This window comes from Drosophila gunungcola, assembly GCF_025200985.1.
Source record: "Drosophila gunungcola strain Sukarami chromosome 2L unlocalized genomic scaffold, Dgunungcola_SK_2 000007F, whole genome shotgun sequence".
Taxonomy (NCBI): Eukaryota; Metazoa; Arthropoda; class Insecta; order Diptera; family Drosophilidae; genus Drosophila; species Drosophila gunungcola.
This window is the reverse complement of record NW_026453162.1, coordinates 3752841-3766545: the sequence shown is the minus strand read 5'-3', so window position 1 is coordinate 3766545 and position 13705 is coordinate 3752841. Positions and strand designations below refer to the sequence as shown.

The window sequence follows — 13705 nt, the reverse complement described above, 5'->3', positions numbered from 1 at the left end:
TCTGCAAGGGTATAAAAACTTAAGATTTTTTATGTACTTATACTTTATTGTATGAATAACAAGAAAGGCTTTTCTTCTTTTTTCGCATCCACACCTATCCAACGTCGGTGATAACCCAAAGTTATGCTTTTACAAATTACTTACTAGGGTCTTTTGGTCTAGGAAAGTATAAATAAGCAAACGAAAACAAAACGCACAAAAATGTTTTTCTGCGGTTAACCACAAAAAGGGAACCCAATACCAACACGGTATCCAGGGGAAGGGTCGAAAGCCGGTTAACCCATGTTGACACATTGTTACTTTTCTTTCTCTTGATTTATACTTGGTAGACATTGAATAAGTAAAACACCACACTTCATATCTGTTGTAATATTTATATAAACATTATTGTTAAACGTTGTGAAATTTTAATGTTTTACAAACATTGACTGACGAGCTTCGCATTGCAAATTACTCACACATAGAAGTGCGAGCATGTTACAGTATGTGTGCCGATTACTGGTCTATAACATGGTGCAACTATAGTTGCACGATGGTCTAGAACTCTGCGCCTTGGGCGTCGACGTTTGCAGAGCTCTGTCAGCTTATGTATATGTATGTAAGTATGTGTTAAATTTTGTTTCTTATTGCTTTAAAATATATTAAAACACGAACGGAAAATTTTATTGATTAACGAATAATTAACGGCAAATTCCTGCAAAAAAAATTTTCAAAAAGTTAAAGTTTAGTTTTGTGTACTGCTAAATTGATATAAAAGTTTTTCCATTCACAAATAATTTACGGACAAATAACGGCAAATTATGGTAAAAAAAATTTAGATTTTGAAAGTTGTACTGCTAACTTTATGCACATCACATTCTATATGAAGTTGAAGATCTATTTCTAGTGCAATAAGCTAAATCGGCTAAGCAGAACTGGAGATAAAAAATAAAATTTGAATGAATACATGTAAAAAAACGTTAGGTTTAAATTTTTAAAGTTATATGCATAGATTAACTCTCCTTGTCAGAGTCACGATTATATATGGGCAATTTTCTGGAAAGGTCAACCGCAGCCAAAAAAAATCAAAGTCAATATATGTCTGTTCTTCTCACATGTTTTAATAGGGAATTGATTATATTTAATTAATATAAAAGATTCACTAATAACACTTTTTAAAATATTTGGAAGCAAAGTCGAACAAGTACGAAAGTTTTGTTTTGAGCATTCTATATAACTTTTTGTTTTGATTTATTTTCTCATAGGGAGTTGTGATTCATTAATTTTCGCGGTTTTAACCCTTTGTTTGTGATCAAATTTAAAAGAAACAATGCGATTGCTAATAACGGAGAATTTCTTATCAGCTTATCAGTTTCTTTTGCTGTAGCGTTCAACAATGACAAAGAACATTTTTAATCAGTGAATCGAAGGAGTTAGTCAAATGACAATCTAGCTTTGCCTCTAAACACAGAGTTTCGCCCCAAATCGATTTAAAAAAAACTGATTTGATATAGTCAGCGGTTAAACCTAAAAACTATTTAAAAGTTCGTCGAGTATATCAGAAAGTAAGTCCGAAAATTTTTAAGTGGTTTGTTTTTTTATGTTTGTGTTTTATTTAACGTAGATAAATGAAGGAAACGAAAAATAAAACAAAATTTTCTGCAAAAAGTGGAGAGGAAATTTAAAAAACAATTAAACCAAACTTGACGAACTTGACTGATATATTAAATCAAATTGGATGTGTGGATATTGAATGGAATTTTTATGCCAAAAACAACATATAAAGTATGGTGGAAATAAACGTCGCGTGCAACATGTAGCGTGCAACAGTCACTAAAAATCAATTTAAAATAAATTCTTGATGTTTTAAGCTCAAACAAAATAAATTATTAAGAACGATGAATTCATAACATTTTAAAATTGATTGCATAGAAACCTGCACTCCCGTTTCACTGAAATCAGTGCGTGAACTGGTTGTCGAAAAAGTCACTTCTGTCTGAGTAGCGTTCGAAAGTCGTAGATTTATGTGATTATTTCGAAAACCCACAATGGCTCAAACTCAATCTTAGCACCGGTTATAGTGCTTTCCGAGAGCATTACAGCATTGCAAGCTTTTGACTAAAATTATAATACCCTCTGCAAGAGTATACAAATGCTCAAAATGTTTTCGCGTTTCAAGGGCTGACTTTATCACAAATTAGTGCTAGCACCTGGAAGCAATTTGGTTGTAAGCTTTTTATAAAACCACAATCACTAATTGTTAAAGATGTTTAAGCTGTCGCCATGACAAACAAAGTTATGTATTAAACGTTGTTGTTGCGTCACTTGTGGGTCATTTAGTCTTGAAAAGGCAAAAAGCTACATGTATGGATTTTGTAGGTCAAACCTGTTTTGAAGGTCGGCTCGGAAAAATACCTTAAAAATAAGTTAAAATTTAAATTACGTCTCTATTTACGTCTCTATTTTTGTTTAACTAATTTGTAAGCGTCGTTTATGAAGCGCTTATTATAATCACAATAATTGTCAAGATCAACCTTTTATTTATCTCAAAAAAAATCAATCATTAACTCTAGTTTAGAAACTACGAAGCATACTGAAGATTAAGAATGTCTTTCAACTAGCTAATTTTGAATTAAACTAAATCGGCCTCGGATTTTACTCGCTGGGGTGAAACAAAATTTTCAAAAATCTTAGACATGCTTAACAGCTATAAAGTGAACAGCAATTGTGCACTTCCGCTTTAACCAAATGTTAATTATTGTTTATCTATAAATTATTAATCTTGCCATGCTTATCAAGCCCTCGACTCCAAGGTTCTACGCAATTCAACTAATGAAATGCGTTCGTTCGTTTATGTTTCAACAATTAACTCTGACGAACGATTCAGTACTGATCCATTGCTCAGAAAAACATTTGTTCAATTAAAGAACTAAAGAACAACCCTTTATGTGTGTTTTCTACTTAACTCGTGGACTAATACAAATGGAGTAAACAAGGGAGTGCTTATCAAATATAAACATATAGTAATAAGGAGAAAAACATGGAAGTACTGAAGTATGGATAGATATAATTAGCAAATATTTGATATTTAAACAGAAAAGGCAAACCTAAGCTGGTTATAACGTAGACAATTTAAAAAACTGGGTTTCAACTCAAAAAATAACGGGAAAAAATAAACAACAAAATTATGGATTAGTAAATTTTACAGAAAAACAAATACATTTTCATAAAAGACAGGTCTAACACAAGTACTATTTAAGGTTTCGGTTTTATTTTGGTTTTGTACAATGAACAAACATGTAAGCTCCATATTTATTTAGCTTCTTTTGACACCTACATAAATCTATTTTTAAAAGACCTACACACGAATTAAAACATATATTTTCAAGTATTTACCAAGGGGACATATATTTAGACACAAACGACGATAAAATTAATGGGATTTTTAATGATTTCTTTGAGAGACAACAAATGGCGAACACGTTTTTAATGGGTTAACAAATGTTTTGATAATGCGAAGATCAACAGACGATTGAAACATGAATTAATCAAATCAAATAAGAATTTAAACGATGGAAGAACAAGTTATGCATGTACGTATGCTTAAATAGATAAAGAACGAGTTACGATTTCGCGATTTTACCACTTTGATTACTATTGCTAAGAACCTCATCAAATTTCTTGTAGACGTTATGGGTTGGCATCACATGATTTCTGCCATAGAAAAAGCCAGAAAATCATAACAATCGTTCACGTTTACAACAAATATCTAAGATAGTTTTAGTATGTTATGTCTGGTCTATTTATGTCTAGCGAAGTAACTCTATGAAAAATTAAAACATATTTTGGATTAGTTGAATTTGAAAACAGCGGAAATAGTCTGATATTTTAAAAGTTAAATATAGAATCCAAGTGGAGCACACTATGTACATATATGTACAACTTTTGCGCCGATAAAGAGAATCGAGAAACGAATTCCACAAACAAGCGGAAAACGAAAGGAAGCCAAATTAACAGCAACAATAGCGCCAGTTAGACACAAAAGACCAGATATAAAATGAACTTATTCAATTGTAGGGAGTTATTGTCGAACTTACATCACACACAACAGCGAGTCAATTTTCGATTTTTGTGCTGCTGATGATGATTTTGATAATTTTCTTTCTTTCGATATGGCTGTGGTTGTTGGTGGCCGCACGAATTTGAAATTAAATTTCTTTAATTTGGCTTTGTGTATTGTGTTTTGTTGATTTTTGGGTTGGCTTTTCTGGCTGCTCTCTTGGGCGAAAATAAAGAAATCGCGCTGCTGTTGCTTTTGTTTTGTTATTCGTTTGCTGACCGTTTTCTATGAATGAAAGGGGCATTAAGTAAAAGCAACAACTGCAACAAAAACAAGACGAGGCGTGACGCGACAGCAGAAAAAACCAAATCAGTGGGTGAAGTAAAACGAAACGGGTTTGCTTTTCACATTTGTAGCATAGTGCTGGAAATGGAGAAAGAGAGATAAGCCGAGAGTGTCCAGTCCAGAATGTACGCTAAAAAGGAAAAGCTGCGCCGCCTTTTACACTGGACTACACGCTTCGTGTGCCAGTGTGCGAGGGAGAGGCAAAACGGGGCCAGCTGATTTTTGGGCATGCCACATGCAGCGGCAACAACAGCTTCCCTCTGTCTCTCTCTCTCTCTCTGCTCTCTCTTTCTCTGCAGCAAATACAATTTTTTGTTGTTTATATAGTTGACGCTCGCACACAATTGCACACACACACACTGCACAGCTAACACTTAAATTTGTATGCTACACTTGTTTTTCCTTGGCCCCGAGTCGACGACAAATAATTTTGTCCGTCCGGCGATCTTAGAACTTTTTCGTGAGCTGACTTTCCCCGCATACGCACACAACACACCTTGGTTCGCTCCTTTTTGCTGCCTTGGCTTTTGCGAACAACTCATTTAATTCTCAGGCTTTTTCCGATTGGCACGCGCGTCCGCCACCCGCACACACGGGAAAAACACAACCGTTCAGTTCGAACTTCGAAGTCTCAAAATTAGAGGTGGAGAAACTTCGATGCCAACACCGATGTCATCGATGTTTTCAAAGCATCGGTTTCATCGATGTTTGGCGGGGCAACACCGATGTTTTTCCATCTCTACTCGAAATCGAAAAAGCATGAAAACCCCATGTTTTACTCTTAAGAGAGCGCTATTTTGGGATAAGGGCGATATAAAGAGAGGCGAGGTCGACACCGCTCGCGGTAATCGGGGATATTTTAAAGTTCCAGCGACGGTCACACTGCTCGTGCCAGTTAACTGGTTGCTGAAGAAATTAAATGCGGTTGTTGGACAAACTAATCCGGTTGATTTTATCACTATGAACGGCTGAACATGTAGTGACGATGGAGACTACTATCACTGTGGACGGCCGTTCACGTAGTGACGACGAGCACCGAAAAGCGTGCGCAAGTAGACTACTATATATAGCCGCAATATTCGAAATTAATAAATGATATATGTAGCAATCGAAAGGTAGCGGATTCATAAGAGTTTGTGCATAGTAAAATCTTTAGAAAGTCAATTAGTTCCGGGGAAATAGGGCTAAAAGTGCGAAAAAATTGTTCCCTTAGGAGCTATTCAGCGTTCAAAAGTTCAACCCACTTATAATTGTAATACATGAAAAACAGAGCTTAAAATTAAAACTTTTAAAAATCCACGACTAGCTCCCAAACATCTGTTACGAAAATTTGTTCCTGGAGCTGGGGCACAGGAAAATCTATTTTGATTAATGTGATCAGAAAATATATAACAAAAACCCAAGGAGAACAAGTCGTTGTGGCTGGATCTACAGGAATCGCTGCTCGCAATGTAAATAGATTGTTAAATTTACACAGTTGAATAATACAAAATTAAAGTTCATGCGGGATAACATTAAATATGCCTGCTTAATGCTCAATGGTTTCGAATGTTAATTTACAATATATTAATCTAAGATTATGTGAAATAAATAAAATAATAAATAAATATTTTATTGCGCGGGGACTTAGTGCACTTAGAGCCAGTCAACAAACCTTCTCCATTTGTTAATATATCTAAGAAAAGATTTCGAAAACATTTTTCTAGCTCACACTCTACAGTTCTATGGACAAAGCTTTTTTCTTAAGATGATCTTACTCGATATGTCAGGAAACAATCAGATCAAGACTTTGCGCAGACCTTAGCTCATGTTAGATTAGGAGTTTTAGATGAGAAAGACTATCAGTTTTGATCTCAACGAGAAATTAAATTAAATAACGATTCCATTGATACATGTCTTGCCAAATATATCAGATATATTGGAAAGCCGCTTATGCTTATATCCAACAACAGAATAATGCCTAAAGTTAAAAGCCGGAATGTTGCAACAAATTTTTTCAGAAAAAATGTTGCTTACAACTGACGATTTTATTGAAGCGAAAAATAAATTCAAAAAGTTAAAGTCGCAAAGACTCTAAAAAAAACTAAAATAAAAATGTAAATGTAATGTAAACTGCTAATTTGGCAGATACAATAGAAGTTAAACAAAAAAGAAAGAAAACTTCGGCAAGCCGAAGTTCATATACCCTTGCAGCTATTGCAAGAATTAAATACTTTTGAAAACATTAAAATTATGATTTACTTGCGTATATGTCTAAAAACATTGAAGCAATAATGATTTGCAGCTCAATTATTAGATAGTTATTTTATATATTTTTATTATTTCTATGGGAGCTATATGATATAGTCGTCCGATTTTGATGAAATTTAAACCGTAATTCTGAAATATTTAACCATTTCGAAGAACTAAAAAAAAAAATTAAAAAACAGAAAAATTATAATTTTTTTTTCATTTATTTTTCCGATTGTTCTTATGGGAGCTATATGCTATAGTCGTCCGATCCGGCTCGTTCCGACTTATATACTACCTGCAATAGAAAGATAAAGTTTCATTCAGATAGCTTTAAAACTGAAAGACAAGTTGCGTAGAAACGGACGGACAGACGGACATGGCTAGATCGACTCTCCTAGTGATGCTGATCAGGAATATATTAACGTTATAGGGTCGGAGATGTCTCCTTCACTGAGTTGCAAACTTCTGACTGAAATTATAATACCCTCTGCAAGGGTATAAAAAGCTGCCAAAATAGTGTTACTTCGAAATCTTGACGTTGCATCTGGTTTAGTCAATGGAGCTATAGTCATAATAAAGAAGATAAATGAAATAGTAAAAAGTTGTCTGTCAAATTTGAAGAAAATAAATTCGAAGTAGAACGCATTGTATCTAAATGTCAGCTCAATAAAATGTTTTTATAATACGAAACCAATTTCCAAAATATTTGGCGTATGCCATAACAATTCATAAAAGCCAAGAGTTATCAATAACACCTGGAGTTGTGAATATTGGTGATAGTGTATTCGCAAATGGTGAAACATATGTCGCATTATCTCACTTAAAAGAACTTTCTGGCTTACATACTACCCTTTAATCCGAAAAGTATTAAGACTAATTATATTAGAGTACAAACTTTTAATAAGTATATATAGAAAAGATCTTCAACATCTGGTTGCTAATAAGAAAAGCAATACAAATGTTTTTGATAAAAACGTATACCTACGACGTCAAACAACGGCTGTCATTAAACCATCCGTATCCGTATTAAATGAAAAGGTTACAAAGTGCAAGGCTGATAATAAAGTTATTTTACCAACTTTTCGTGGTATGGAAAACCGAAATAATTCTTGCTATGGGAACTCTGCTTTTCAGTGCCTCATAAACATTAAAGTTAATAAGGAATCAGTCTTAAGCGATCTTAATAATAACATTTTGAAGGCATCATTTTTAAACTGCATAAACCCTTCATTGATGGGTGCAAATTTAGATATTTCTGATTTACAGTCAATCATTTTTGATAATACTAATCAATAAGACAGTGGAGATTTTATACGACAGCTTTTAGAATGTCCTTCTTTGCAACCAATTAAATTATTTTTAAACATAAACATGTAGAAATTTTAAAGTGCTCAAACTGTGATTATATATAAAATAGACATGTAACTGAACATTTTATATTCCTGATGAAAGAAAATGTGCAATAAATAAAATAATATCTATTAACAATGGTGAGTGCCAAAATATTGAAAAAAATAGTGCTTAGGCATTTCGAAAGTCCTTTAAAATGTCTGCGTCTAATTGAAAATACTGTTCGTGTTCTTGTCTTCTCACTTAGTTAACAACAAATACGTCACAAAGCTACTGTTTAGCAAGAGCAATATTCCACATTATACATCCATTTCGCGAAAAGCGGGAAAGTTTTTTAAAGCCGATAATGCGACAATGATCTGTACATACTTGTTTAATGAGGAAAATTTATTTTTTACTTGAAATGATGATTTTAAATATAAATATATTTTGGGTATTCCCGAAACGTCTGAGCCTCTGAATTGTATACCTGTATACCTCTTCCCCTTTCCTCAACATCAGATTTCTTAAACACTAAAGGCTTACAGAAAGCTTAGAATCAAGAACTTAAGAATTGGAGATCTGAAAAGCTTAAGAATTCAAAGGCATTTTTTGAAAGTTTCGATAAGCACTCAAACCCTTTTCGTTTTTCTTAAACGACGGAAACTCTAAATTGCTGTAGTTCCATACAAATCCAACGGTCTGACATTTCAGCTTGGGTATTCCCCAAACGAAAACTCTGGAAAATAATTGGCAATTGAACGATCGACCCAAGATTTTCCTGCTGAAATCACCTGCTGGTTGTTAATATCTCTGCTTCGATTTCTTAAATTTTGCAAAAGTTCTAGACAGCTTCATGTCCCGAAGTTTTTACTTTCACCGACATTATCCTTGAATATTTAATTTTCTTTAAGCTTAGACCTCTTAAATCAATCACCTCTTAAATCAATTGCAACTCTCGTTCTGTTTGGATCGTCGTAATTGAACATTTGGTCTGGATAGAGTCGCCTCCGTAACACTCTGTATTTCATGGCCAATAGTTCATTTTAAGTGGGCTACGTTTTTCCAAAAGTTAGCGCGAAAACTGTTGCTTACCCTAGAAGTATAAGGCAGCTATATTAATTAATAATTAAAACAACAGCGCCTTCCTTAACAAAATATTCGTTTTTAGTTTTTAATTTCTAATTTCTTACCGAAATGTCTTTTACAAAAATCTACTTTTCCATACATTTATATCCTTTGCTTAGCCAATTCATATGGACGCTAGTATTAATGAGAAGCGAAAAATAATAATATCTTCGGTTTGCTATGCTGCTTTGTACATCGAGTAATCTAGACTTTCGTGTCTGAGGAAGGAACGAAATGAAATGGGCGTGGCGACGTTCCCTGTGGCCCTTGTTTCCAACTTAAAGCTTATCTGACCCACACTTTCAGCCCCGATGGGCTAGAAGTCCCGATCCGGTTCCTGCTTGATGCCTCGTTGCTGCATGTGCGCCAGCAAGGCTTCCTGCCGCTCCAGATAGGTCAGGAAGTTCTGCTCCATGGCCAGGAACTGTTTCTCCTTCTGCTCCAGTGCGAGCAGGCAGGCGTCGTTCTGCTCCTCGAGCATCCTGTTCTCCTGGCGCAGCCCCTCCACAATGGCCATGGTGATCTGTCCGGTGCGGGGCAGGATGCTGCGGCGTCCCCGTCTTCTCTTGGCCGCCGAGCGCTCGGCCTCCGGCTGCCCGTTGGCGTGCCCCGCGTACGTCGCATCCTCTGCGTCCGGCAGCAGGTGGTTGGCGGGCGTCAGTGGTGTCCGCCTGATAATGGCACTGTCGGCATACGCGTCGCCCAGCTCCGCCTCCGTGGGCTTGGGCTCGCTCTTGACCTGGTGATAGGCAGCTTGTGCTGGCTCCGCCTTGACCACTGGCAACCCTAGGGGCTGGGCATCCAGGAAGGCGCTTCCGTCCGGGTCGCGCTCGAACTTCGCCGGCGCGGACGCCGTGTGGCGCAGTGGTGGCAGGGCAGGCAGATCCGCCCGGGCCCGCGCGTCGGCCTGCTCCAGTACATGGTGGGCGTGGCAGAGGTCCGCCGCAGGTCTGTCGGGACGGAACAGGGAGTCAATAAGGGCGTACAGGCGCCAGTCCGACAGGTGTTCCGCATTGCTCTCCACGCGTTTGCGTTCGTTCCTGCGGCCGAAAGGAATGGGACACATTAGCATTTGAATCTGGGGGACGCCGACTACGCACGTACAAATACTTATTGCGGTAGCTGTTGATGCGCCGGCGAACCTCCTGTTTGTTCAGCCGAACGCCGTGCTGCTGCAGGCCGTGCGCAATCTCCCGAAATATGGGCAGGTTCTCTGTGTAGGAGGGAATGTTGTGCAGGTGCTCGCGCCACAGCCGCACCAGCAGGGCCTCCTCCAAGGAGGTGTAGTAGCGCAATCGCAGGTGCTTCTGGCCGCTCATTTTCCGATTTGCCAAATTTGTCCGGCTATCCAAACATTTTCGTACGTGACCGACTACCAGACGCGGGAAGCGCGAAAAAGCCAACAGTGCTGCCAGAAATACCCAAGTGCCAGGACTGAAAATACCAAATACTCACCGCTTTGGAAATGCCGCCAGTTATAATAGACTATTTACACATACGCGAGCTTCCTAGAATGACCGTTTGCACACAGAAAACTCGAATATATGCGTTTGGCTGTGTGAAAATATGGGAAACAAACAGCAAAACTAAAAGAAAATAATTTATAACAATGACGAGTCTCATAATTTAATACATGCGTGTTTGGCTATTATTTGCAATTAAATCGCCTGATTTTATTGGCGCATTAACTTTTTATTAAGCCTAATAGAATATTCACATAAGCCACTTAAGCAAGGATAAAGCTATTTAGCTTGCGATTTTTGATAAATGTTAAGCACCAGTTTCCACAGACCACATCCACCATGCACCTTCCGATTACAGCTGATCTGAACAGCCGTGACTCGTCAAAACATTAACAAAGTCAACAAGTCAAACATCTTTGTTTATGTTTTGATGATCAGCTGTTATCGGAAGATTGATGGTGGATGTGATCTGTGGTGGATGTGAACCGTTTTCGTCAGGGTTTTCCTAGCCTGGTACTCAGATGAAAATATTAATAAATATTTTGGTTTATTTTGGTTCTCTTCCCCTTTTCAGTCTCAAAAAGATTTGAAACGACATTATTTTGTGTAAGCGGGTAAGGAAAGTCCTTGAAATTTTTCATACAAATTTGGACCACCCAAACGAATTTGAGAAATTTTTAAAGAGGAAATATTTGGCTCGTCGCGCGGCCATATTCTTCACTAGTTAAGCAGTTTAAAGAGAAATGGAAAAGTAGTGGAAATATGTGCCAGCGGGATCCACCTATTTTAGTGTCAATATCTCCCCTTAGTGGCAACGCTGGCGCCTTGGCATTTTTTCGACGTTTTGGCTACGCACGGTCACACTCTTCTGTGTATCAGAGCTGTTGTTGATTTTTTGTGCAGAAAACTCTTGGCTTCCCGTGTTTTCCGGCTACCCCACAGCCTTGCATTGTGTAATTCGAGCGCTGGCCATAGAGTCCCGCGATCCCAGGAGCGCTGAGAGAGGGGAGCAGGAGAAGGAGCGGAGCGGAGTGGAGAAGGGCAGTCGATGGACTACGAGAAGCTGAACGCAGGCGGAGGCGGAGGCAGTACAGCCGGCGGAGGCAGCGGCAGTGGCGCCGAACAGGACCAGGCCATGTGCGGGGGTCAGGAGATGCTCGAGGGCAGGACCAAGGAGAAGGCGCGTCGCTACTGGACGCCCAGCGAGGAGGAGCGCCTGTACGAGATCTGGGGCCGCGACAACTGGCGGCTGACGCGCACCGGCAAGAACACTATTTTCTTCGGCCGCTGGGCCGAGGAGCTGCGCGAGCGGTTCGCCGTGGACGTGAAGCCCGAGGAGATCCAGATGAAGGTTAACCAGACCAGAGCCAAGTTCAGGTAAGTGTTCGACGAGCAAGTATGGACGAAACGCTGACTGTTTTCCCCACAGGCAGGTGAAGAAGCAGCTGCAGGCAGACCCTTCCAGCTATGCCACGCGCTGGAAGAAGTACGACATCATAAACCGCATCCTGAAGAACCTGCACAGGCCCAAGAACGCGGACCCGCTGCCGCCAGAGGCGCTGCTCAACAATCGCGACATGACGCCGCCTCGGGAGGATGCGCCCGCGGAGCAACCGCAGCAGCCTCTTCAGCAGCAGGCTCACGCACTGGCCGCTGAGCCGCCCGCTTCCACCTTTTACAACAGCAACAGCAATCACGGCAGCAGCCACAACAACAACAACAGCGGCGGAATGAGCTTCAGCACGGAACTGTTCACGGACCAGTACGACGAGGTGGTTAAGCAGGAGTACGAGGACGACGAGTACCGCTCGTTGCCCTTCCAGGAGCAGCTGCAACAGTATTCGCCAGCCGAGCCGGCCCAGTTGCTCGAGTTGCAGACGCCGCAACAACAGCAGCAGCAGCAGCAGTTTCAGCAGAGCTTCGAGCCGCAGTTTCAGCAGCAGCCGGCCCACTTCACCAACAACCCCGGCAACAGCGTCGTGGCCACCTCGACCATTAACCACCAGCCCATCACGGCGGTAGCCTACATAAATAGCAGCAATAACACCATCAGCGTGGCCACAAACTCAAACGGCGGCATGTCGGCGCCGGCTGCGTCTCCAGCTCAAGCTTCTGCTCCGGCTGCAGCTCCTGCTGCGACTCCTACTCCTACAAATCCCCCTGTCGTTGGCGCCTCCCCTGTGCCCGTGGCACGGAAGCGGGGTCGCCCATACGGATCCGTGAATCCCCCGCACGCCGACTCTCTGGAGGCCCTCTACATGGAGGAGGTTCGTCGGAAGAACCAGCTACTCTACGAGCAGACCAAGATCTGCCGCCAGCGCCTGGAGCTGGAGGAGCGCAAGGTCGACCTCATGCAGACCTTCTTTCCCAAGTGTCTCGAGCAGCAGGCGCAGATTCTGAGCCACGTCATGCAGCTCCAGCGACAGGAGCCGACCCACCAGCAACATCAGCTTCCTACGGCTCAGCGGCCGCAGTGAAAACCTTTTCGGACTTAAGACCTCAATTTTGGATCGCAGTGCATGGACATTTGTTTTAATAACCAGGTTAATCTGTCTGTCAATCAGTACTACAAAACCTAATAGAAGCACATGCAACACTGTTTGTAAGATTAATAATAAACTTAATTAATAAATAAATATAAAATCAAAATGACGGTATTACTGCATTGCTTCTGCGTCGGTGACAGTTCGAGAAAGAGTGCATTCTGAACAACTTTAAGAAGATTCTTTGTCAGTTATAATTTTACGTTCAAGTTCGAATTAAATGCCAGAGAAATCCTCAGAGGCTTGAAACTTCTCAAAACTGTGCCCAAAAGCATGCTAGCATGCACCTGTTTATTGAAATCGTTGAAAAGTATGTGACAGGTAGAAGAAAGCGTTTTCGACACCATAAGGGATATACATTCTTGATCAGGAGCAATAGCCGAATGAATGTCGAGATCTCGGAAACTATAAAAGCTAGAGGTTTGGGATTCGACATGGATATTCAAGTAATTCTTACCCAAGTTTATTTAAAACTGTCTGTCATGTCACTCTTTTTTTAAAGTATATATTTTTTAAAATGTGGCAGCTTGAGCAGGTTGTAAATATAGAGGATACGAAACTGTTGACATAAATGATTATACATTAATTACATTTAATTTACATTTTAATTTCTTTAGACTTCAAAC

The 13705-nt window shown here is 39.7% G+C and overlaps 3 protein-coding genes across 10 annotated transcripts in view; 1 reads left to right on the top strand and 2 right to left on the bottom strand.

Moving 5' to 3' along the window:
- The window catches only part of LOC128253138 (beta-1,4-glucuronyltransferase 1), a 46703-nt gene extending 41673 nt beyond the window's left edge, over positions 1-5030 (bottom strand). For 2 of the 8 annotated variants that reach the window (XM_052981324.1, XM_052981326.1), the window contains exon 1: positions 4881-5024. The gene's annotated coding sequence lies outside the window, so the exon portion shown is untranslated. Of the gene's footprint in view, positions 1-4076 lie in introns of all 8 variants that reach the window. The other 6 variants (XM_052981318.1, XM_052981325.1, XM_052981319.1 and 3 more) reach the window with 5 other exon arrangements.
- Positions 5031-9096: 4066 nt separating this feature from the next.
- LOC128253159 (uncharacterized) lies at positions 9097-10488 on the bottom strand. Its single transcript, XM_052981372.1, has 2 exons — positions 10178-10488; positions 9097-10113 (listed from the first exon to the last, which is right to left on the bottom strand). The coding sequence occupies exons 1-2, from the start codon at positions 10390-10392 to the stop codon at positions 9390-9392; spliced, it is 939 nt and encodes a 312-aa protein (XP_052837332.1). The 5' UTR covers positions 10393-10488; the 3' UTR covers positions 9097-9389.
- Positions 10489-11373: 885 nt separating this feature from the next.
- Positions 11374-13188, top strand: LOC128253146 (probable basic-leucine zipper transcription factor R). Its single transcript, XM_052981342.1, has 2 exons — positions 11374-11913; positions 11966-13188. The coding sequence occupies exons 1-2, from the start codon at positions 11585-11587 to the stop codon at positions 13011-13013; spliced, it is 1377 nt and encodes a 458-aa protein (XP_052837302.1). The 5' UTR covers positions 11374-11584; the 3' UTR covers positions 13014-13188.
- Positions 13189-13705: the final 517 nt, after the last annotated feature.